The 26,268-nt window shown below is 37.6% G+C and overlaps 1 protein-coding gene across 7 annotated transcripts in view; it reads right to left on the bottom strand.

The window, feature by feature from the left end:
• Positions 1 to 1,868: 1,868 nt before the first annotated feature.
• Positions 1,869 to 26,268, bottom strand: part of ZNF644 (zinc finger protein 644) — a 74,066-nt gene continuing 49,666 nt past the window's right edge. For 6 of the 7 annotated variants that reach the window (XM_048944618.1, XM_048944619.1, XM_048944615.1 and 3 more), the window contains 7 exons: positions 22,116 to 22,221; positions 18,863 to 20,909; positions 17,884 to 18,439; positions 17,078 to 17,683; positions 14,397 to 14,519; positions 6,908 to 7,010; positions 1,870 to 6,439 (listed from right to left, as the gene is read on the bottom strand). In XM_048944618.1, coding sequence (XP_048800575.1) covers positions 6,247 to 6,439; positions 6,908 to 7,010; positions 14,397 to 14,519; positions 17,078 to 17,683; positions 17,884 to 18,439; positions 18,863 to 20,878 — 3,597 coding nt within the window. In that variant the 5' untranslated portion in view covers positions 20,879 to 20,909; positions 22,116 to 22,221 and the 3' untranslated portion in view covers positions 1,870 to 6,246. Of the gene's footprint in view, positions 6,440 to 6,907; positions 7,011 to 14,396; positions 14,520 to 17,077; positions 17,684 to 17,883; positions 18,440 to 18,862; positions 20,910 to 22,115; positions 22,222 to 26,268 lie in introns of all 7 variants that reach the window. The other variant, XM_048944622.1, reaches the window with a different exon arrangement.

The following is a 26,268-nucleotide window of genomic DNA, read 5'->3' on the forward strand; positions in this document are numbered from 1 at the left end:
AGGGAAGGAGCAGGGCCCAGCTCTGCCTGGTTCCAGCACTCAGCCTCTGCCCCTCGGCCCCAGCTTTGGTGCTCTGCTTCCTAGCTCCAGAACCAGCTCTACTTCAAATGTACGGGGATTTCAATCATAGAATCGTCTGAGTTGGAAGGGACTCTTAACGGCCATCTGGTCCAAATCCCCTACACTTGATGAGGTGCTCAGAACCCCATCCAACCAGACCTTGAGTGTCTCCAGAGATGGTACACCCACCACATGTTGGAGCTACCTGTGCCAGTGCCTCAGCATTCTGAGACCAGGGCAGCAGTTGTACATCACACGCTGAGGGAAACAGCCTGCTTGGGTACTGACAGTGTCTGACATCTGGGAGATAACTAGATAAGCAAATACTGTAGTAATTACTAATAATTGTTCAATACAAACACAAGAGGGGCAATGGAAAACCAAGTCTTCCCCCTCTTCTCCCCATCATTTGTTAAATTACACACCAGCTATGCCATCATGCAGATTACAGAAGCCTCAGATTGCTGCTTGCCTGCAGCTAACACTGTGTGCACACGGGGTGCTGCTGATCACGTACTGCTGAGATGCTTGCACACATACAACTGAAATCACAGCTTAATTTCCTAAGAAATTCTTATCTACCATACTCATCATTTATCAGTAAAATAAAGATCTCCAATGTCTTTGCCAGCCTTTAGCAAATATCCATTTCCCTTTGCTGACAGAAGCTAACCAGTTGCTTGTTCACAAAAATCATTCAAGCAAATGTTCCATATTCTCAAAATTGTCTTTGGAAAGGCTGCCAGGAGTTAAAAACCAAAAAGGCAACATCTCACCTGTATGCAGGCAAAACAGAAACATGGCGCTGAGCGTGCAATACCAAACATTAGAGACCTTCAGGGCCTTCAGCAGGTCCGAACTTCACAAGTTTGGGTTTCTGCTGTGCATAATATCACTTCTAGTCACTTTTAAATGTCCAATTTCCCCTTGGCTCTATCTACACCTCCCATCAGAAAGTGGACCATTAGACACATGAGAATGCTGAGCAGCACTGTGTGTGTGTTCACACCAATGTACGGCTTGCCCCAAAAAACTTCAACAGCGGTGGCCTGTGGTAAAGTCCTGAAAACAAGAAACAAAGAAAGGAAAATGAAAGCAAGGACATAAACAAAAATCTAGGAAAACAAAGTAGGAATGAAGGTAACATGAAGGGTCTGGTGGGTGACCTCAGGGAACTACAGATGTGATTCACAGCTGCTCCAACGTAAGAGTACATCAGATGTTTAAGTGCACAGAGGTTGGGAGCACTCAACAGACTTTAAGTAGCAGACTATTGATATGGAGAAACAGGCATGAGGAAAATCATGGGTTTCATGGTGTTGGTCTCTGACATGAAAGGTATTATTGTCATTACTTAACGTGTAAGCCCCACCTCTTCAGAGTTGGACACGAGCAGCCCTTTCAGAGAGGCAGGCCAGCTGGTGTTAGGACAATCAGCAGTGCTTACCTGGACTTCACAGAACAACTAGGGAGGGTTATCCACAGGTGACAGCACCCATTATTTGTATTAGATTCAGATTTATTCTTGGCACCCAGCTCTGGTGATGCTCCCTCCACCACCAACCCTTGTTCCTGGCATCCAAGACCAATACACAAACACCAGCTCCTGCCTCACCTGTAGGCATTTCAGGCTACAGCCAGCAGACGACCTCCTTGCCTCGCTACTCAGCTGCTCAGGGAAGCAGACCCAGGTTAGGGTGGCTTAGCAGAAGTATGCTGTGCATGCTCACCTCAGGGCAAGGGGAAGAACACCAAGAAGCCTGCAGTGTTAGAAAGGAACATTTTATTGCAAGAGATTACAGACCTGGCGCTCTGGCCAAAACGTTTCCATTACATTGAAATTGCTACCCACGTCATCAGGCAACAGCACCTACAAAGCACGCAGATTGAAATACCTGAACTCACGATGCAGTCGACCTTTTTAATAAGTACTGTTCTAAATAGATGCCTTTTTTTTTTCTTCCTTTTTTTTTTTTTTTTTTTTTTCTCTAAATGGAATCAGGACTACGTGAACTGATTTTTGGAATAGGAAACTAGTGGTTAAGCATCCAGGCCACTAACTACTGTGGTAAAAACTTGGAAAAGTCTGTCAACTGTAGTACTAAAGTGAGGAGGCTCCTTTCACAGACATTACAATTTATTAAAAAATAAGTACTTGTTATTTACTGTCATTTTTTTCCACATACTTGCAGCCGTTTTTTTCCCTGTAGATTTTCCAGATCAGGTCAAAGATTGAATTAATGAATAGCCCCTTTAAAGTATTACTGACTTGTAGGATAATGTGGGATGAGCTCAGAGAAAGCATTTGTTTCACAACAGCTCTGTAGCAACAGCCCTGTATAGCTGGCCTTCCCAAGCCTCATGTGCATGCACACCTCTGAGCCCAATTCACAATCCATGTTCTTCCTGTGAAGCACTTACCTCACACCTTGATTTTCCTGAGCATGGCTGAAAATGTAGGACTCCAAACATAAAACATCTGGCTCAGGACTAGAATGCCAATTGTTAAAATCCCTCTCTCTTTGGCACCTTTCATGCTCCCTCTTCCCTTCCCTGGTAGCTACTGTCTCAATACGCTTTTCCTCGCATCAAGAAGCCTCAGTCCAGCCCTGACACCACTGCCAGGGCAAGGTGACCCTGAGCCAGCAGAAGTTCCACCAGCACGCAGGGCTGGGCTGCCTTGGCGCATGGGTGCCAACCATCTAATAGCACAGGCCGCACGATCCATGCGAAGCAGCACGTGGCCAAAAGGAGTTAAGTGCCCAGGGATGTTTTCCACACGTACAGCCTGACCACACCACCACTTGGCAGTGGTTACCACATGCACCTGAAAAGCACATTTCCAAAGTCTTGCAGAAATCTCTGTCACGGAATGCAAATAGAGCTTATTCTATTATTATTTTTAAGGATGACTTGGAAAAGCTCTGGGACTGAATACACAGGCAACCATCTTACAAAGCGTGGAGCTGGACCTCTGGTTTCCTGACTTGAGTATTCTGACACTTTTCATAATTTTCCAGAAGCTGCTACTTACAGGAGCTTTACCAGAAGGTAGGGTAGGTGCTGGAAGAGGAGTACAACTCCTGAAGACTGCAATGAGGAACCAAAGCCAACTGACCACTACCAAGTATGACTAAACAACTGCAGTCTTTAGCCTGAAGCAATACAACCAAGGTGAGCCAAGTCACACCTGCGCTTATACGTGCAATTCCAGACGTCCTGCTCTTCAGCAGACTGCTATAGAGCTTCTCTAACCTAGCAGTACACCCAAGACAGTGAGACTCCCTCACTGATGCCAAGGTCTAAGTGTGCCACACAGATCTCAAAACACGAGATCTGTACAATAAAGTGACTGATTTAATGAACTCCACCTATTCTATTAGAACCTGTGTAACTCTGGAAAGGTGAGCTTCTATCTCCCAGTCAGTACTGACAAAAGATGTTTAATTCCAAGCAACAGAAACCAAACAGCCCCATCTGAGACCTATAAGCTAAAGAAAGCTTGTGCACTTTTTGTTCATTCAGTCCATCAGCTTCATATGCAATGAATCCACTAATCAGAGAACTTCCAGGTTATATTTCAAAACCATATTATAGCAAGGATGTGATGTAAGCAGGGCAGGAACATCGACAAAACCCACACAGCTAAGCACTCAGGCAGCTCCAACACACACCCAAAGCCTGCCAATGAAAGCAGCTGCTCCTAACCAGAGAACGTCATTTTGGAAACCAGCCAGGACTAGAGCTTTCTCAACTTCAGACACAGCCTTATATTTTTGGTGTTCACTACTGCGGCTGAAGGAACTAAATAAATTTAACTAGATTTACTATTATAAATCTAGACAGGGTTTTTTTTTTCTTTTTTCTTTTTTCTCCAAATGCTAAATTCTGCACGTATGGCTTTCCCTTATAAAGATTCTAGATAAATATAATTTGCACTTAATTGAACTTTTCATGTTAAACAGCAACAGAATCTGGTGCTCTAAGGCACCCTTTTTGGTGACATGAGTAAACAACCACTCAATTAAAGCATTACAAACATTCAAGATGATCTGATCGCTTCCCTCCGTTCCAACATGTTGCTGTAAATACTTAATTTTCACATCATATAAAAAAAATCCCACAATTATATACAAATTCAGAATCTTTTAGTCAGTCTGTATACACATAATATGTCTGCAATACACTTCAACACTCTGTTTATCTTTCCTAAGATCTCTGAAGCAATTTTTATTTCTGGCCTTTAGATGGACTGATGGGTGTTTTCCAGGTTAAAAAACAAAACAAAACAGTAGGAATACATTTGGACAATGAAGTTTATGTTACCAGTAGGAACGTGTACAGCAACACACCCGACAGCATTAACCAAATGATAACCCTGCCAGACAGAGGGTGGCCTTGTCTCAGCACTCCATCCCCCACAACTGCTTGTTTTTGGTTCATCTGTTTTATCAGAACGTTAACAAACCCTGTGTGTTAACTGCACACGTAGAGGCAGATCAACATCATTCACATTTTCCACCAACCAAATGTAACGTGTCTGAACAAGTCATTTTATTGCAAGTAAACTTATTTTTACTTAAGATAATGAGAATATTTTAATTTCAAGCAAGACAAATCCATTTCACAAACTTAATTCACACAATGTAAATAAATGCTTCACATTATAGACATTTAGATTTTCTTTAAACCTTTTTTATTTAGAGATTTTTCTGGTAAGGAGATATACCATAGGAAAGCAATTTCACTGGCAGTGAGGTATGTATATACTCTACCAAAATACTCCTCTTGCTTTAACTGCTTTTAACTTTATTTACATATAAGGAAAATATCAATGCATATCCTTGGCTTAACTACAGTATTTGTTACCCTACATGAGTAAAATGAAATGTTATTTGCATACAAAATTGATTTGTAGAGGAATCTGACTTATGATTTAAACAAAAATCATGTTTCAAAGACAGTTTGAATGAACAAACACAATTCAGCATGACCAAGACACCTGCACCATATTTCCATCCTCACAGCACATTTATTTCAGTAATTCTGTAAGTAGGTCCTTAGCATGAGCATAGTGTTACAGTTTTCATACATATAATCACATCCAAAACAAGCTCTAAAATTTAAGTTGTAAACATTCTCTTCATATGTAGAAACATTTCAACCTGTGTTCAAATTTTCTAAAATGATCAACCTTTTAAACAGAATTATAAATGAAAAGTCTACTCTAACCGTGTAGTGAGCAATGCTTATTAGTACATTTCTACAGTGTTAAATAAAATAGTAGAGAGGCAAACTTCTGTAAGCAAGTCAGACTTTAAGTAAATCGTCATAAAGAACAAACTTGTTAACAAAAAGATGCTTTGTAATAAAGAAAGTTGGATTGAATCTACTATGATACAAAAACATAAGGGTAAATACCATCTTTGTTGACAAGTAGGAGGTAGCATGGATGCACCACTTTATTGTCAGTGAGAAATGCAACTGAAGTAAAGAATATTTCCTTACCACAAATTTCCAGTATTATGTACATATTTATCTTAGAAATTTGTTTAGACAAGTTTCCCTCCACTTTTTAGTACAAAAAGCCTCATGTGATTTAAAAAAAACACTTACACACCTAGATAGAAGAGTACTAATTGCCCTATTTGAATGAAACAGTCTCTTGAACTATGAAGTAACATGGTATTTAATGCCCTAAAGTTGAGTAAATTGTTATTAGCAGTTCTTGATATTATACAAAACACTACATACATACAAACAAAATATAATATCTTATTTTACTATGTAATTTTTTTTTTTTTTTTTTTGGAATAAACAGAGCCTTGATTTGGGTAACACTGCAGAGAACATGGTTTCTTTGTTTTATTAAAATCTGTCCTTTAGTACCCATGTGCAACGATTTAAAAATGGCTGCCATACATGTAATGGTCTTGTATTGATAGTGAACACAGTAACTGACAAAAACATAATAAACCTTAAAAACACATCTTCCACCCTATATAAAATATAAAGACTACTTACTGTAACTGTTAAGTATTCAATTTATTTTGATGTTATTGTAATCCACTTCCTCTATTTTTGCCTTTAGGATTTATAAACATAATTTAGTGTAACAATTTATTAAAAAAAATGACAAAGTATTTCAAATTTACATCCAATTCAAATTGAAAATGTGTTCTTGTTCTATGATGCTGCTTCTGCCATCAGTAAAGAAAATGAAGTTTCAGTAATCGAAGCAGGTTTTTTAAGTAGCGATGTGACTTCAACCATGCCAGCTCCAGTCCGTGGAAGATTTGCGTTGACAATGTGTCGCTGCAAGTGCTTTATCCAGTCTTCTTGCACAGACAAAGGTCCTCGAAAGACCAGACCACAAAACCTATGCAAATATTAAAATTGTTCCATCAAGATATATCTAGCACTGCTCAAACATTATGCAAACAAAGCCCTAGTTTTCTTCAAGTCTGCCTCTATATAAATTTAGTTGAAAATGTCAGTAACTAAGTAGTAACCATAAACACAATTCTCTGCAGTTCATACCAGTTATGCTCCTGTGTTTGTAATACTAGGAGTAACAATCTGATCCTCTTAGGGCTTCTTTTGAAGAACAGAGTATTACTCAAAATGGCCAATGAGATTTTAGCTGGAGAAATGGGAGCTGGCAATTTAACAACTAAGTATGATTGATTCAAATTATCTTCTCCAAATTAATGAAAATAACCAACTGCTTTCCCCCTCATCTTATCCAGTGTCACAAACTTTACAGAATGTAATCTTAAATATTCCTACAACTAAAGTAAGCAAGCTCGTAAGAACACAGTCTTTCAATTAAAATAACCCTATGTACCTGCATCTGAGTATGTAAACTTCATCAGCACTATGAGGTAATGGCAGCATTTTTTTCTTGCTTCCAGATCTTGACCTTGACTTCTTTTGCTTACAGTCCAAAGCTAAGAAGAGAGAAATTTCCATATGTAAAAAGCAGTATTTCAGACAGTGTTAAACCAGAGATATTCAGTGAGTATTCCCTATAGAAGTGGTGAAAAGATATCTACCTCCTTGTTATTGTATGTTTAGTTATAGCTACATTACAAAACAATTGTAACATGCTCTAAGAAATGTGCTGGTGAAACATCTAATGCCTTCCTCCCCACCTCCACCTTTCTTTAAGCACAGCACTTGCAGTTTGAAAGACTAGATAATTGACATTTAGCATTAAACTGTTGTTTTAGTACCAGCAGGCACCTGCTAACTTCTGGAATTATACAAAAACAAAGCACCATTGGAAATACCCTTTCATTCAAAAAACACTGACAAAATGTGAAAATTGCTCTGTAATTCAAGGAACTTGTAAGACCACTCATGTTCAAGCAGGCTGCATCTTCACAAAATTGTAGCTTTCAGCTAAGGCAATGAAGAATTTCTAGTTTGAATGCAACACGTCATTTACTTTCAACGAAGCAAAAACTTTTGCCTTTTATATGCTATGGATCAACTTCAAATGGAACTTCCTCCTCACTCCTGTCTGAACCATAATGCATCCTGCAAAACTCATGTATTGATCCTCTACAGTAGAAGATGGTATTAGAACGACCAACAGGGATGGCAAGGCCATCTTTTTAAGTTCAGGCTGTTTGAAACCATTTATGAAAGTAATGTGTGTTATCTGAAAACACATAGCAAACAGGTTCAATTTGCATTAAAAAGTTTACACCTTCCATAAACAGATGCCACGGGAACCTACAACAAAACCTGGAGATTCTAGTATGTAGCCAAAGTAGGAGGATGAGGGCATTAAACTGAGTTAATATTGGTATGATGAAAATAACTGATAAGGCTCAAGAAAGACAAGCAGTTCGGGACTGATAAGTGTTATCTAGCTATACTATATCCCAAAAACAAGATATACTAAAACTACACAGAAATATGAAGGACAGTAACGAGTGATATTGATACTAAAAAGGCATATGCTATGCTACTGAGACATCTTAACAGTGGAATTCAAAAGCTGTTAAACTTGCCTAAGTTCTGACTCGTGTAACAGAAAACAGAAAAGCTTAGTATCCTGAAGCATTAGACGTCATCTGTGGAGGCAAAACATGCTGATTTAAAGAACATACAAACAGGCTCAATTGCATCCGTCATTCTTCTTATGCCTTCCAAAAGAGCACCTCCCAAACATGGCTTTTACCCTGTAGCTAAACCTTAAACTTGTAGACACACCGAGCACTTCCCATTTCCATCCCCAGACTGAAGATTCTCACAGTACTTCGAAAAAAAATGAATGATTTTTGGAGGTTTGAAGGAACCAGAGAACAAATCAGACTGCAGACAAGTAGAAAAGGAGGAGACACCAACCTAAGGAAAGTTCTTTCAGATTCTGGGTGAAGCCACCATTATGAAGATAAGCCTCAACAGTGTTTTGTTTGTTTTTTTTTCTGACAGTACCAAGGAAAGCAGTCTCAACATAAAGCCAGTGAGAGAGAAATGGCCAAGATAACTTCTGAAAAAGTGAACAGGTAAGGGGTCCTTACTGTTTTATGTTCTCATAAAAAAGATATCCTCTAGATAATTAGGAACTTCAATCACTATCTTTAATGCTCTAGGAACTACTGAGTAGTATAAATATGTCACATGCTGCAACACCTGTAACAACAGCACCAGAAATGTAAGCACAGAAAATACTGAAACCTAGAGGCTGATTCTCTCAAGAGAATTACTTGCATGAGGGAAGACTTATCTGAAGCAGTTGTTACAGCAAAAGCTTTGCCACTGCTGATTTTGCAAAATGTCATGTGAAGGAAACAGTTGTAAGTCGTCATTTTCTTTGAATGCAAAGGCATCCAGGAGTCGCACCTGATGTCAGTTAGCTGATGTCAGTTCATACAAATGAGCAAAAAGCAGCAGACAGGAGGCTCCACCTAGAAAAGCCCACAGGCGTTTGAAACAAGAACTAGCTTGTTTCCTTCAGATTGGCAAACTTAAGACACTCATTCTCATCAAGAAATTTGATTCTACTCACACACATCCCAAGCATTTCAGAGTCTTCACCTTCTTATTTGGTTTTCTGTAACAGAGCTCCCAAATAGTTTTAAGCATTTGTATATTCTTCTAGGAAAAAAAACTCTCTGAACTACTATGAAATCAAATGGACAGCAACATGGGTAAACAGGCAATCATAATACACCAGGAGAAGTAGTTACTACTTCCGTGAAAGGTATATTTTCCCAAGAACGACTTAAAAAACCCCACAAAAAACAAAGCAAAACAGACGTATGGACATCTCTGCATCATTTACAACAGACATTCTAGACAGAGAAAATACAAAACGAAGACCAGAAAATATAATGATACTTCAAGAAAAACAATAATCAGATCACTCAATGCATTCTTTGAATAATTTAGCTAGGATTGGACATAGAACATATGCCCAGCAAGAAGCTGCTGTTAAAAACACAAAAAATACTAAGGACAGTAAATCTGTGTTCCGCAAGGGTTATTTTTGTTACCTTTGTCTTATGACCAAGTGAATATATTTCTTTACATTTTAGAAGGTGCAAAGCAACACAAGTATATTTTGAAGTTATCTTACTGAAGCAATGAAGCAAAATGGTGAAAAAGAGTAAGACCTGGGTAAACTTCATTGAAAACTGCAAATCCAACACCAGTTATCAAGGACACACACCAGGAACTGCCACATTAATTCCATTTTTGCCTATCTAGAGAGTAACGACTTTAAATGAAGTTACATGTCACATCTGCTTACACACTGCTGGTATGATGCCCGCAAGCCTTTGCAAGCATCAAATAAGCCATACTATTGTTTCGTCTGTAACAAAGCATGTTCTGAACAAAACTCTTTGGATACCTTTACTGTAAAAGCATGATCTCAGCAGAGAGCATTTTTAGCGCTCTCAGGAAGAGACCAAAGACAATGCAGTTCTTGCAATGGAAATTCAGACCGTACTTGCAGCAAATCGCCAAAGAGGTGGAGGAGCTACCTGTAATTATGCCTACTTTGTGGCAAAGACAGCTCCCAAAACTATTAACCTTTGTAATTATGGGCCTTTCTCCATAAAGAACCAGTTCTCTTTGAAGGAAGCCTCCTTCTTTCACGTTTGGCCACCTGCTGCTTCCAAAAGCCTTTTGTGAACGACAAGTTGTACCACTTCATCAAAACTGACACAGCATGACAGAGAGAAAACTCATGTAAGACTAAGGAAGATAACCAAACATTGGGGTGAACTTCTTGAGGCACTCAAGTCCAATTTGATCATAATGTTTAGAAAAACACATGCTATGTCAAAAGACTGCGTATAAAAAACTACTGTATCTGTGATAGTTTATCAAGAAAGACTGACAAGTAGATGGTGACAGGAGGTTATAATCAGCACATCTAGGACAATATGCATTACAAACGCCACAACTGGGGATCCTTAATTCCATGATCTTTGGTCTGAGTCTCAAAATTAAAAGACACCTATGCTAACCTGTGTGCTCCACCTCTTAATGTCCTTCAGAGTGGAACACCTTTCTTTTCAGTAGACCAAAGCCCCGTCTTTATCAAGACTTCATGACTTTTGTCATAAAATATGACACAAGTTGAATAACTGCATACATAAGTGACTCTAACCATTTAAAAACACTGCCAACTTAGAAAAACATCCCTCTTGTGTATTTATTCACTAATTAGTCAAATTCAATCTTTTTTTTAACCTTGTCTCATCATTATTGCAAAGTACAATGCAAAAGAAATTCAGAATTTTTTTGCATATATATATGTACATAAAATACTCCAATAATTTGGCTCTCTGAATGATTTTATGCAATGCTAAATTCAGCCCACTCTGCTGGCTGATCAGCATCAAATAAAGACATGCAAATCCAGCAGATCTCTGATCCCTGCTGTGGTTGCACACACTTATACAGCAAACTCCCTGAAGCTACAACTGCAATATTAGAAACTATTTGGAAAGGTGGTGACCACAGAAATCACTACCTCAGCCATACTGCTGGCTCCAAGACAAAGTCCTTACTTGTATATTATTGTTCTCTCCCAAACTTCTGGGAGAGTATCCTCCATCTACAGAAGCAGAGAGCAAAGAAGAGAGCGATGACTCCCAGAAATTACAGCTGTTAAGAAGAGATTAAGTAGGTGGACAGAGTAAGAAAAAGAGAATATGTAAAAAGCCAAGCTGCAAGACAGAAGTAGGAGATTTTAAGTAAGAAGAGAAGCCTGGTAAAAAGAAAAGAAAGGAAGCTGGATATACAACTGTACCAAGAAGGGAAGGATGCATTTAGAAGATTTTGCACAGGTCTGTTTGATAAGAGTCAGTTTGATACATGCTCTTGAGAAGACAGACCATCATGCAACCCCTAATACAAAAGCCAGTAACTGTAAAAATGAACTCAGTGAAGCACTTGCTATGCAGTAGTTAAGCACAAATTAAGCTTAATAATGAACACTAATTTTGAACAGCCAACAGCCTAGAAAGTTCCACTTCTGAATGTTTTTCTCCTGAGCCCATTCTCAAAATGTACTATCATGCAGCTATTTCAGTTATAACTAAAAATGTCAAGTTGCATTTAAAAAAATGGAACTTGTAACATTTGACCAAATGAAAAAAATGCTGATTCTGAAGAAAATGGGCATCCGCTAGAAAAGCAATATGATAACCATCTATTGAAAATACACAGACAAATTGAAAAATTGAGTAGACTGGTGCATACAGTAATGTAGGCCTGGGACAGCTCTCACTTAGGTGACTTGTACAGCTTACTGTACTGCTTTTACTGAACAGTAACACCTAGATAGCTCCCATAACCATTACCAAATAATAAAAGAACTAGTGTGTGTTTGCACACACTTATTTAACGACAGCAAGAAACTAAGATAAATATGGTGACCCTGCCCATGGCAGGGGAGTTGAAACTGATGATGTCTGAGGTCCTTTTCAACTCAGGCCATTCTGTGATTCTATGATACGCAACTAATAAGATTTTTTATGGCAGTTCTGTATGCTTTAGAAGATGTAAGAATCATCTCATGAAAGCTGAAGAAGAAACCTGTATAAATGTATTGTCATTGTCTCCATAAGAGTTCCAAGCTGAAGCCAAGCAGAAGATGTCTACAAGTGGCTCTCAGCCACAACTATTTTTCAAAAGCTAAACTGAAATCTGCCCAAGCACAATATTCAGCAAAGTTTTAAATCAATACGTGCTGGTGAAATCCTGGAAAGCTGTCCTCTTCCTAGCAAAACTTCCAGTGTACTGTGCAGTATCAGGAAAAAAAAAAAAGTTTAAAATTGTATTATCCGGTCTACCAGGTTTACACTGAGCTTGCTCAAATGAAGAGTCAACGAACAAACTTTATAACTTTTGTAACTGTGCAAAGTTTTTAATGGTAACTACTAAATGAGCACATGTGCATTGGTTGCATAATACTATAGCTATAACTTAAGTCTCTCTTAAGCCACCATTTTCAGTGAAATGCCCTTATGTGCATGGCATAGGCTATTAACGTAGATCAGCTCTACCTTCTGAGATTAGAAGCAAGTTTTTGTTTTTTTTTTGTTAAATTTTCTTTCTAACTTCATTTTAAACAAACTTCTAGTTTCGATGATACAAGACCCAGGAGGTTTAAGTTCTTAAAAAGAAGGCATCAACTGCTTATATTATTAGCTTGCAAACTGTTCCTTAAAAAAAAACACCACCAATAACAAAAAACCCAACAACCACAACACAACACAACAAAAAACCTCTGAAGCTGCTCCCACATTTCCTATTTAGCTGAGGTGAAAGGAGCTTCTCTAGGCTCTGTGTACTATTTTCTTTGTTTCAGCGTCTCCTTCATTTAATAACTGATAGATTTTAATGTGCAATTTAAATACAGTTATATTTACCAATAGGTATAGAAGCAAAATAACTCACCATAGGACTAGTACCTGACAGAACGAGGGGAAATGGCCTTAAGTTGGCACCAGGGTAAGTGTAGGTTGGATATCAGGAAAAACTTTCTTTACAGAAATGGTTGTTAAGCACTGGGCTCCCTAGGGGGGTGGCTGAAACACATCCCTGGATGTGTTTGAAAACTGCTTGGATGTGATGCTCAGGGACGTGATTTAGCGGAGGATTGTTAGTAAGGGTAGTATGGTTAGGTTGTGGTTGGACTCAATGATCTTCAAGGTCTTTTCTAACCTGAGCAATTCTATGGTTCTATGATTCTATGACAGCAGTGGTGTAAGAAGTCCACTATCACCATCTTTTTACCGTGTAAACATGAAAACTTTCAGAATCACTAAAATCATTCTCATACACAATGGATATTAGTGCAACTGTTTTCATTCTAAATCTCTTTATTATATCATTATGTATAACAAGACCTGGCATGCACAGGCTCTGTGTGTAAAATACACTTAAATGTTATTCAGCCTGTCACAGAGAAAGCCTGTTTATATACCTAGCATAACAAATCACATCTACAGATAAAAAATGGAATTACATATTTTTTCAGCATTATGTAAATGACTGTGCTTATCAATACAGGCAACTGATTGCTGCACTTCTGAATTACTTCATAGTTTCAAATCTGTCTAAGTTTTCTTCACTATATTCCATGTTTGCTCCCCAACTTGCCACTGACCATACAAAATCCCACTGATCTAAGCAATACTCCAAGTAAACTCAGGAATCTGCCTACAGCCAAGAAAACTGCATGTCTCTGGAAATGAGTCAAAATACAGAATACTAGAAGATTTTCAATAAACGTGTGTTTTAATTAAAAAAAAAAAGCATTAACAGCAGTGCCAAGTGCTGTACCACGCTCACTCTATTGTCTATCACTCCATGATTGGTTTGTAAACCAAACAAAAAATGAAAACAGCTACATGTGCTATGTTGGTAGAGATACACAAGTTGGAAAATTACTTGGTTCTTCCGTTTTTTAGCCACAGTATTCTTAGTAGTTATATGTAATGTAATTATTTCTTAATGTTTTTAATTGTTGACGTACTTATAAAGACTTTATTAGATGGTCAACTAGTTGGTTTGGAAATTGTGATATCGTGGGAGAATGAATTTTGAGTGAACATCTCTTAGTTTTGCTTACACATACCTTAAGTGTTGGATCCAAAATAAATGAGTAAGAATGAAAATCAGACATGAGAGTGGACAACAGCAACATATCTGTGTTTACAAGTTGCTGAAGTTTTATGGCAAATAAATTCTTTATCAACGGAAGCTTCAAAATTATTTTGAATTAACATATGCTTTTGTCCAGTCTGATGAGGAAAATGTATCATAGACAGACTTGCTTTTACATCTGTAACAAAACATACCTGTCCCAGTCAAAAGTCCAGCACTCTTCTTTCGTGCATAAGCGCGTAAGTGGTTGGACAGGCTAACAGCACTTGTAAACGTCGTATTGCAATGCACACACGTTCTAAGCTTCACAGGCATACCTATCATTCAAAAGAAAACTATAATCCAGTTCTCTCTTCAAAAAATGAAATTCTCAAAGCGTTGTAAAAGGTTTTCTGTAATAGAGATGGTTTTAAATATATTCACTGCATAGATGCAATTGTTTAGTATATTAGAAGGATCGAAGTTAACCGTCATTAGCTTTCCACGTAGTGCTTTAAGCCAAACCTTGTTATTTGAAAAGAACAGAAGGAAGGCAACTTGAACCCATTAGGCTACTCTGCATCAGGCTGCTAACAAATTCCTACAGATCTCCGTATCACGAAGCTCTATTCCCCAAACACAATCCTGCAATTTGAATAGCACAGTACTGTTGAGAAATTTCAGAGCTTGTAACATTTCCAATAAAGAGAATTTTAAAAGTCTGGTTGACAAAGTGGTAATTAAGTGTTTTACCCATAAGACAAAAAGGCTCAATACTAAATTAGGCTACTGTTGAAGGCTTAGAGAGAAAGGTGGTAAAGCACATAACTGAACATCTGTTAGACAAAACATTTTGTTCAGTGCATATTCTGTTCATTACTTTAGATACGTCACCAATAATGAAAGTTAATGATTCAAAGATCTTTGCTAAAATCTCTGTGCTAAATAACCAACAAAGGAGCATGCTTTTATCACAGGAAAACAGTGAAAGTGCAACAATACTGAACCCCTCACTTACCAGACAAAGAAAGCATTATTACTTCTCCCCTGCTCAACTTTACCATAATGTTCTCCCCTCATTTTACTAAAGATACTGTTTCCAGTTCTCTATTAATAAATGATTATTAGAACAGATTAAAAAAGCCCAATCTACTCAGAAAGTATGCTTCTGCTTGCAGGAAGGAAGGAGTCTTATTCTCCAGCAGCACACAGAAGATGTGCAGTTTTTTTTCAGGTAAGTTAAAGAAGGTCTGGTTGGTTTAAAAAACAAATAACAACAACAACAAAAAAGAAAAAACCACAAAGCTTTTTGAAAACTAAAAATGGGATTAGAAACGTTTGCCATTTTAGGAAGAATTGAGGATTTCAACTTGATGCTAAATACTTTCTCACCAACTCAACTGGCACAGTGCGATCGTTAGTTGTCAAACTGTTACCTCAGCCACAGATAATTATAGGGCCCCGTACATAACTGTTAGTATTATATAAGCACATGTTTATTTTACCCTGATTGTTCATCGCAACCAAGCAGGTGCTGCCTGCTATCCAGCACTCAGCAGTAAACATTAAACAGACAGCAATAAAATGTGTCTGTTTTTAGCAAGCTTCTCCTCTAGCATGGTTTTTCAAATAATTAAGCCTGTTGAAGACACACCTTCCAGTATAAAGTACCCTTTCTTTAACAACAACCACATACATCCACATGACATTGAACGTAATTCTGTTCCACCTGTCATTTTAGAAAGCCACTCTAAGAAATTGATTGTCACACTTTCAATAGTCCCTTAAAAGATTTTTTGAGCACACTGGGCTTCTTTTTTCTTTAAGGGCAGACAAGAATAGAGGTGAAAAAAAGTACAAGGCACTGCCAATTTTACTAACCTGCACCGGGTACTGATGAGAAAACCAACAGAACCAAAAGTCATGAGTATAAAACTAAGAACCTTCTCCTCAGCTTAAAGAATCTTGCAGCACCATAAGGTGGTGCTCCAACAAGAAACAGGTAAACGCAAGCTCTGCATACACACTGAAAAGAATTCTACTACAATTTCCCGAGACAAGAAATAACTCTTATGTGACAAGTAGGTTAAAAACATCGCTCCAAAAAAACTGCTTTCTAAGTAGCAGTAGTAACAGAGTAACTAGAAAGTTGATCACAGAATTGCCTCATCAGCACAAGTCTCAGTGCAGGGAACATCTTCGTCCCTATCAGACCGATGCTGCCTATCAGAACTCTACTGGCTACCACCAACACACATCTTCACTCAGGACAGACAGACCTTAAGAAAGCACCAGTTTCTCAGAGCAGCCACAATTTTAAAACAAACAATAATTAATCTATGGTGTAAGAGCATGTTTGGCTAAAAACATCAAAATTAGTTAAGAGAGATTAATCAATTTAAAACACTATGTGCTAACAATGGCATCGACAGTTCTGTCAGTTTGAGCAAATGCTGTTTTGCACAAACCTCCAAGATTTAAAAGATGTGATTCTCAAACCAGCAGTTTTAAAGCCCAGAAACAGGGTCACAAGCCCAAACATCTCAGAACTGTTAAGTCTACCATATATGCCCGGACACTTCGACATATGGTTACGGCAGGATCTGTCTTCTTCCTTTGTGAGGCTCGTTTTATGCCCACTTTGAATCTGTAAGCCCAACCATACGCAGAACAGGTACTACATTCTGTGCCAAAAGCCCTCAGTACTGAATATTCACTTAAGAAAAAACACACAAGAAAAATTTCTTGCACTACCTCTCGCAGTCAAGGTCCTCTGGAAATGAAACAAGAATTAAATAAACAAATTCCAAAATAAAATCCTCTGCACTTTACATTTTCTGTGAATTAAAACATTCGTTTGGAAATGCTGTGAAGACAGCGAGAAACACCTTCTTACCTGACTGCATAGTCAAGTCCATTTTTTGTGGCTGATACATCAATGGACTGTCTTCATTTAATGGAAGAACACATTTCTGAACAAACCTCTTTCTCGCAGTTTGATTATGAATCTTTTGAGAAGAAATACCAGGACTCCTTTCTTCTCCTAACCTTTTATTTTTCAGAAGTTCTATCAGTGTAAGTGACTGATTTTTTTTTTCATTATGTAGTACTGCCTTTGTTTCATCACATTCATTTAGGAAACTCAGCCCTTCTTCCTCTGATGCAGACACAGATATATCTTCAGTCTTTAGGCCATTATGGTATGCTTCGAGAGGTATAACATTCTGAGATAAAAAGTCATCATTTGATGCAAATTTCTGAGCAACAAAGGGTCTGGGAATAACACGGCGACTATTCAAAGCCTTTAGTATTTTTTCATACTTCTCTTCATTTTGCATCATTTCATTCAAAACACAGATCGGAGACTTGTGTGCATCCCACTTGGTTTTGCCAAGCCTCTTCAGGTGTCCTCGCACATGATTTGACAATCCAATTTTAGTATCAAACCAGCCTCCGCAGAGCTGACACGTGTGCTCAGAGGAAGTTTCAGATTTCTCAATTGCTACAAAGAAAATAATTTTCATGTATTTTGACAATTATGTACTGTTAAATATTACAATAGCAAATCACAAGGACGAAGAGAGGCTTTACAACAAAATAAAGCAAGTCTTGCTTAGTGCTCAATTTAGTGCACTTTGTCCCCTCTACACCAAAACTTAAAAAAAACAACAACAACATTAAACAAATTTAAAAAACACATACCTTTTCTAACACGTTTAACAGGAGTTCCTGTTCCAGTTCTTTTAAAATGTTGCATTTTGTCACTTGTTGCTATCTGTTCTGGTGAAACAACATGACGGGCTTCATAGCTTAATCCAGCTCTGTGAAGATGTCCTCTGACGTGGTTGGACAATCCAACACCTGTTTCAAAGGTTGCTGGGCAGTATGGGCAGGACTTCTTTTCAAGTGACAAATCAGTCCAATGGAAAACTGAATTATGCTTTGGCAACGCTGATCCTACATTTTCTAAATTCTGTGCATCATGCAAATCATGCAGGAAGTTACTACTCTCAGCATCTTCATAATACTCAAAATAAAAGCCATCATTCTGCTCATAACTAAGTGAAGATTTATCACCAGCTTCATGATCTTCCATTTTACCTTTGAATATAGGGAATAGGCTTACATGCTCCTGATTAATATCACTGTAAGATTCATCCTCCACAGACCGCGTTGTGTAATCACACAGTTCAGCATTATCCCATGAACTTTCATCCTCTGTTTCATAGCTGTCTTTTTTTTCAGCAGAGTTAAGTCTCTGTAAAACAACAACAGCCATTTTATGCAGAAAATCTGAAAAGCAATCCAAACCATTTCCTGTAAAAGTGCCATCCCTCCTTAACCACTCTTACTACAGCTACATGCTTATTATCTTTATAGCCTTCTGCTCCTTTGCAATTAAGATTACCTGAATCCATGACAAAAAATTATTATGGATGCTACTTGATGGAGAAAATAAATGTAAAGAACTCACAGAGATGGACTCTTAAATGTAAACAGTAAGAATCAGTATATTTTTTAATCATTGTAGTTTTCACATTTAGATCTACATAAATAATTATTGCTTGCTTTGACACTAGCTCTCTGCTTTGCTGCTTTATGAAAACTTCCTAAGTTTCTGGTCACTGCTATTTCTAATCAAAAGGGTCTTGTCTGGAGAATTTAGATTGCACACACTTACAGATGACTGTGAAACGCTTTTCCGAGCCTTCTGTATCCTGTAGGGTCTCTTGTGAAGTTTTCCGAAGTTACTGGACTGTGAAGTAGAGCCAAATGATCGTTTTACATCTTGTTTTAAAACTGAGTTCTTTGGAAATGTAGACGATTGTTTTATCAACTGTTTTGTCCTGCTACCAAAATCTAAAGATTCTTCTATTATGCTGCTTTTTCTTTTTTCTAGTCTAAGATGGCTACCAAAGGGATCAATGCAAGACGCTGGATGCAAATATTCCATGTGTTTTTTTAAAATGCTTCTAGCTGAAGTTGTAAATGGACACATCTTACACATGTACGTTGACGACTTCTTTGAGGATCCTAAATATGGATCTTTCATGGATGCCTTCTTCTGTGACTTCCTCTGGGACATGTCACTACCAATAACAGCACACTTGACTACTGCTCCATGAGCAATCCCTCGATGGCATTCAAGTTCATTTTCTGTCACAGCCATGAAATTGCATTCCTCACAGCAATAGTATCTTTTATCTTTTTCGTGGGTCTTTGCATGCTGCACAAATGTTTTGGGACAATTGGTACCAAATACACACTGTGGGCACTGTAACCGTGCACTCCTACCCTCATCCTGAAGCTCTTTCAGCTCGCGGATTTCTTCCATCAGTTTCTGTCTTCGTTCTTGGTGAATGATCATGTGTTTAAGAAGTGAATTACGATCTCTAAATGTCCTCCCACATTCCCTACACGCATAGGGCCTGGGGACATTGAGATGTCGGAAATGGCTGTTCCCATCTAAATGGTACATCATATGCCTATGCAGATGTTTTTTCTCCCTAAAATTCACATTGCACTTTGTACAGGGATAAAATGATGGTTCATCGGTACTGAAGGTAGATGGTGATTCAGAATCATTCTGTTCACATTTATTTTTTAAAGTATTGGAAAGAAAAGTGCTAGTGTGAACAGGAGAAGCATCCTCTGCACAGCTACCAGTGGGACTATAAATGAGCTGCTGGATAGCATCAACAGCTTCCAGCTCTTCATCTGTGGACTCAGGCTTTACTTTACTCAACGAGTATTTCTGAGGTTCTACTATTTGTAGCTCCTCATTCTGTTCTAAGAAGTCAACAGTTAGCAGTTTTGACTTACTAGGAATATAAGTAGTATCACCAAAACAGTCTTCAGTATAGCGTGTTATTTTACTAACATCCATTTTTCTTTTTCTCTTTTTTTCTAAACCTACTTTACAGTGAATGGGAGATTTCTCTATTGTTTCTTCATTTGTCATAAGAAACTGTATAAACTCTTTTTGTGGATCCCAGCTGGGTTCACATCCCGATCTGAAACCACCTGTACCTGAGGAAATGCCTGTTAATGCATCAACACAATCGTCTTTTACCAGTAAATTTTTGTCATCCTCACAAACTTCTACTTGGCCTACTAAAGTGCTGTCTACACTATTTCCTACTGATTTCTGTGAGTCACAACCAACTGAAGCAGAGGTAGGTAAATTTTTAATGGAATGAGTCACGTTCTTAGCATGTGCTACATCAGGTAACAAAAATAAAACTTGGTGCTGATTTGAATTTTCTGTTGTACTCTTTGCAGGCAGCTGAAGATCATGAACCACCGTCAAAGTTGAGCAGGAATCTGTATGATGACCTACAGGCTGTCCAGTGGCTAGTGAAACACTGCCTTTATTCATAATGGAAGTTTTTGTTGAGGTGGAGTGTGAAACTGGTCCATTAACAGCAGTTCCTCTAGACAAGATAAAGTTTTCACTAGAAACAGTAGGAGCACCAGTGTGTATAAATAGAGAAGTCTGGCCTCCACTTAAGGCTTTTTCAGATCTGTCCCTGGATAGCTCCTCAGGCAGAGTCAATGTACTGTTTTTCTGAAACAATGCGTCACTCTCTTGCGATTCAGGAATGCCACCTTCCTCCTCAGATACAAAATCACATAGGATTTCCTCTTCTTCTTCTTTAGCACCAGTAACTTCAGTATTCATCTCTAAATCATCCATGTTGCTGGTCTGTCCATTAAGTACATTTATACTAAAACAAACAAACAGAAAACAACAAAACAAGAAAGAAAGGAATCAGAATCACAGAAATATAAGAATGGCAATTTTAATTTACAATTTTCTCTAGGACCATGCTCCTTCACACTGTAGTCAGAATGTTTTGAATTGAAAAAAATAGATTCTAACAAGTTTGAGACATGTTTTAAATCAATCAATAAGGGAACCAAAAACTGTATACCTTTTTTTTTTTTGTTAGACTATATTAATAATGACACAGCACTGTCTAGTATTATCTCAGTCCAAAAAAAAAGTTTCAACACTTACATGCAAAAATATGATTGACAAAAATTGTGCAAATGCATTTTACATGTATATTCACTTGAGCATACTGTTTATCCTTAATTCTGTTCTAAAAGTAAAACAAGTAAGGAGTTAAGGTTATCCAGACAGCCACTACAGTCATTTCAGTGATTTTTATATTACTTTTTAAAATGTAATTCCCTTTGAGACCTAAGAAATAAACCAACATAATTTTTGTATATCTCAAGGTATCGCTTCTTTCAAAGCACTTGTATACAGTTGACATAATGATACGCAGGAGCTTGTAGTGCTTTTACTTGGGTATTAATAGAGAATACATCCAACTAGGCCAATTTTGGACATATAATTGCTGCTGCAAACATAGCAAAGGATCAAATTCACTGGAGAAATGAAATGTTTTCCCATTATGTTCTTAAAAAAGCACTCTCCTTGCTTTCAGACAAATACACAAAACAGATCCTGCTGATGTTCCGAGCCCATTTAAAATGGTAATCAAATAAAACAGATTTTCTTAAAGGTGGAAAAAAATAATCAGTTAAAAAAATATTTAGTTAGGATTTATCTACCTAACGAAATCACCATGTCGAATTCAGTGTATGACAGAGAATATTACAAATTAATTCTTCACGTGTGTTAAGCACGCCTTTCCATAAGCAACATTCATTTACACACAATCTACCCAATGCTTACTGAGCACAAAGAAGTTTCCTACATATGGGTCTTGAGAACACAGTAAGTGTAAGGCATTACAACATCCACCTCGGAGATGGAAACACTTAGCTGTTTTACAGAAAACACATTTTTACCCTTGAATTGTACTTTCATATTTTAGGGGATTTGTGTCTGCCATCGCATGCTTAATTTCAGACATTAATCAACATTTTGAATAAAGAATCCTATTGAATGGAGTCATTACCTAGACTCTTCAAATTACGGTGTTATAACTCACGACAAATGTCCATGGCTCCTTGCAGTGGTCCTTCATCAAAATCAAGGAAGACCACGCTTGACATCCTTTTTTCCTAAGGATACAAAATAAGCTGTTTAAAGGGCACCAATTTCATCTTCATACATCACACACCAAAATTAATTCAGAACTATTAGTTCTTCCAATTCAACATTATGATAGCCAGCCATGTAATTCAAAGCTAGCCAGAGCCTCATGAAATTCTGTGCTCTTCAAATCAGTAAACTGACAAAGTAATCTAATCTCCTTAAAGTTTATAAATAATAAACCTCAGTATACTGCATTTTTTTCTTAACCATTTTGAAGAAAAATAAACCATATAGGGAGTGCAAATAAAATGAAAAAAACTTTTTACAGGAAGATGTTCAAAAAGTGTTTTCTCTGCTATCCAGTTAGTGATCTACTCAATTTAGCAATGCTGCTGCACTCACATCAGCTCAGTAACAAATGCCCAGTGCACATGAAATGATTCTATTTATTAGGCTACTTGAATATCCTAATGTTCAACTAGATGCTCCAGATATGTGTCTTCATTTTGTAATTTCTGAGTTTCTTTGCTCTTTTCAGATGAGCCAGTCTCTAGACAACACGAACTTCCAATAACACCATATTTACAGTATCATCCTTAAATGGTGATAACGCACTACGCAGCAGGAGTCTTTACAACATAAACACAAGTTAGAGAAGGGTACTACAAACATGCACTACAAAATCAGTAGTGTAAAAAAAAATCAAATTAAAGAGGGGAAAGCTCCAAAGACACAGGGCTGCTCAAATGATTTTGTAAGTGGAAGCATAAGCTCCATTTAATAATTAACAGCAGACTCTAAAACGTTCCAAGAAAGTTTAGAAGAAATCCAGCAAGTTAGCTTTTCCTAAAAGTCGTGCATTTTCTTCATTTTGTTACTGCAGATGTAGACAAGTGCATGCTCAGTCAATTTCAGAGCCTACATTAGCTTTTCTCAACAGGAAGCAATGTTGCTAACAAAGTGGTAAATTCAGTGTTAATGAGTGGCTTCGCTGTTACCACCTCTGAGGTAAAACCTTCCACGTTCCAAGTTCCACCCATCTGTTGTGGTGTTAGGGGTTCAGAGGAAGAACAGACGCTTCCCATTTAAAGCAACCCCACTGGTACCCCCCAAACAGCAGGGAGGCTGTCTGAGAACACGGAGATTGCAGCCCTCATTATCAAATGGCTCCTGAAAACTTTTCACAGGTTTACAGGGTGAAGGAAAAATCATGTTGCTCCATACACAAAAACTGTGTGCAATATTGTTAAAACCTGAGTTAAAACAAGGAGGAGAGGGCACAATACAACCACCTCAATCTTCAGGACTATCATGAACAACATCCAAAACATCACATCGTGCAATCTCAAAAGAGACTCCCTTCTGTACTGTGTATTTATGGAGATTGTGAACTATTCCATATGGATCTGATTAGAAGACATCCATGGTAATACAGCAGTCCCTACAGATTTCAGGCTTTGAATTAAGCCTTAGCTGCTTATCATATCAATAATATTGCTGTTACATTTTAATAATTTTCTGCTAATTATCACATTTTTCCAGCTATTGGGGTGGTACAATTCACTATTAGGTGTGCAGGACAACAACAAGGGAGTTAGCATTTTTAACAGTGTATTTAAAAAAAAAACATAAAAGATGTTCTTAGATTTGTGAGTATTGTGATAATAGGGAGCCAAAATGCAGTACTGTACATGTAGGAATCTGCTCAATAACAACGATGCCACACAATGCCATTACTTTTGAGAAGAACATTGCTATTATTTCACTTGTGCCACTGAGGAAGCACAATATCCAGACTGAAATGCTACATAATCCTGAACTGCTTGGAAAAAACAGAAAATCAATCATTGAAACAACAAAGATTTAACAAAGTGTACACAACAATCTTTGTATATTTCCATATAGTTTTATAGCTTTCTACACCACATTCAAAACACACATTGTACCAGTTCTGTCAAAATATATGGTAATTAATCCTTAGAGTACTTGAAACGTAAACACTGAGATTAAACTTCAGATTTAATATTGCAAATAGTGCTTGCCACATCCACTACCAGGGCAAAGCAGTTAATTTTTTATTTAGAAACATTCACACAGAAGATGCGTGCAAAACAGCAGAGCACAGAAAGCCTACACAAAAACCACAATTCTAGGCTCATACCTTGGAAACTTCAAAATTCTATTCAATCATTTTAGGTAAACTTAGAACGAATGAAGCATGGTTAACAGTGTTGTTCCTGACTCAGGTGACCTACTGTTTATTACAGTGGCATTATTTCATTTTCAAAAGTAGAAAATGACCAATTATTTAGCCAACTAAGCCCAATTCCAACTGATTTAATTAAGTACTTTTAAATATACATTTTTGCTTTCTAAATACTATTTTTACTCATAAAATATCAGTTTCAAATCATAATTAGTTCTGCAGATATGAATGCCTGTGGCCAGATACTGTAAGCATTAAAAGAGTGTAAGGTCAGATCTGTCTTCAAGCTGACAGATCATCATTTAAATGCCTTAAGCTAATCTTGTAGTCACAAAAATCTCGAACATCAGTATTTTTGCAAACTATCAGCACTTGCTATAGCACCCTGACTACACTACATCTTGAGGTTACTGCAGAAGAAATGAGGTGATAATTGCATATTAACATAATTATTCGGTAATCCCTCTCAGCAAGCTTCCCAGGTCACTCAGTAATTCAGATTAGATGCAACCTTCCTGTCATCAAACCTATGCTGTCCACTTTCTGTTCATTAAGAATTCTTTTTGATAGGAATCTACTTAATTCCATTGTTCTATGTACATTATTAATTGTATTTATTACAAGTAGGTTTATGACATTTCCAAGCTCCTATTTCATAATGACAACCCTAACTACATAGCAGTGTCACACACCAAATTGCAGTGCCTTCCACAAGACTAGTTCATTAAAGCTTACACTGCAATGCTAAGCGCATTCCGATGTTGTCTACGAGCAGATACAGCTAGAGCTTTCTCCATTTCTGTTACAACAACGCTGTTTTACAAGCATTTACAACAGACTGGAAAGGATACTGCAGGTGAAAAGTTAAGTCGGAAAAACATGGCTGAGACTGAGAAAAGCATTAAGCGCCTCTGTGTTTTGATACCAAGTTTCTCACCAAATTCATAAATATAAACCAGTGAGCTAAAAGCACAGAGTCACTATTAAGTATCATAGTGACTGAAGAGTCATCTCCCAAATGGGTTGGATTTACTCGCTAAATTAACTGAACAAACACACTATTTATACAGTGCTACAACAAAGGCAAAACTGAACTTGTCCTGCACCAAGTAACTAGTCGTAACTCCAGATCTTTAAGCCACATCCATGAATAACCAAGGTACTTGAGATTATTCAAATATTCAAGAGATAGTAAAGGTGTTGCAGGCTTCTACTGATTCCATTAACATTTGTTATTCCTTCAAGACTTTGTTATTAAAACAGAAAAAAACAACAGATGTCATCACTTTTATCCAGAAGCACTGCTGAAATAAATCTTTCTGGAATGACAACTGATGGAACCAAAGCCACAGATTTCCAAACAGCTGACTAAAGAACTTTAAGCACACCATGGCACCAGGTTAAGGCAGAGAGGATCCCTGTTTTCCCTCACTATGCAGCCTATTCCTTTACTAAGTTGATCATGGCCCACTGACAAGTACTGAGCTTCCATTGAAAGTGAAATGTTTGTAACACCTGGAAAATGAAGACTCATGCAGAACAGGAAGAAATTGTACAAATGCTAATTGTATAAGTTGTATAAATCAACAGGAGGGGATGAGAAAGCCAAAAACCTTGTTTCCCAAATAGCCAAGTGTATAAGCATAACCTCATCACAACTTTATGAAGAAAAAAATCATCTTATTTGGAGGGCATCTGGACAATACTTCACAATGCTTTAGCCTCTTCCATATAACAGTGCACACACTTCACACCTACTGAGTATGGGGTGCTATCTAGCAGTAATAATACTCTAAGATGATGAAATTATGGTATTTTAAACATCAGAAAAGAATACCTACTAATAGTTTTCCTCCATCCATTCTTA

Source organism: Lagopus muta, chromosome 5, assembly GCF_023343835.1.
Source record: "Lagopus muta isolate bLagMut1 chromosome 5, bLagMut1 primary, whole genome shotgun sequence".
Lineage (NCBI taxonomy): Eukaryota > Metazoa > Chordata > Aves > Galliformes > Phasianidae > Lagopus > Lagopus muta.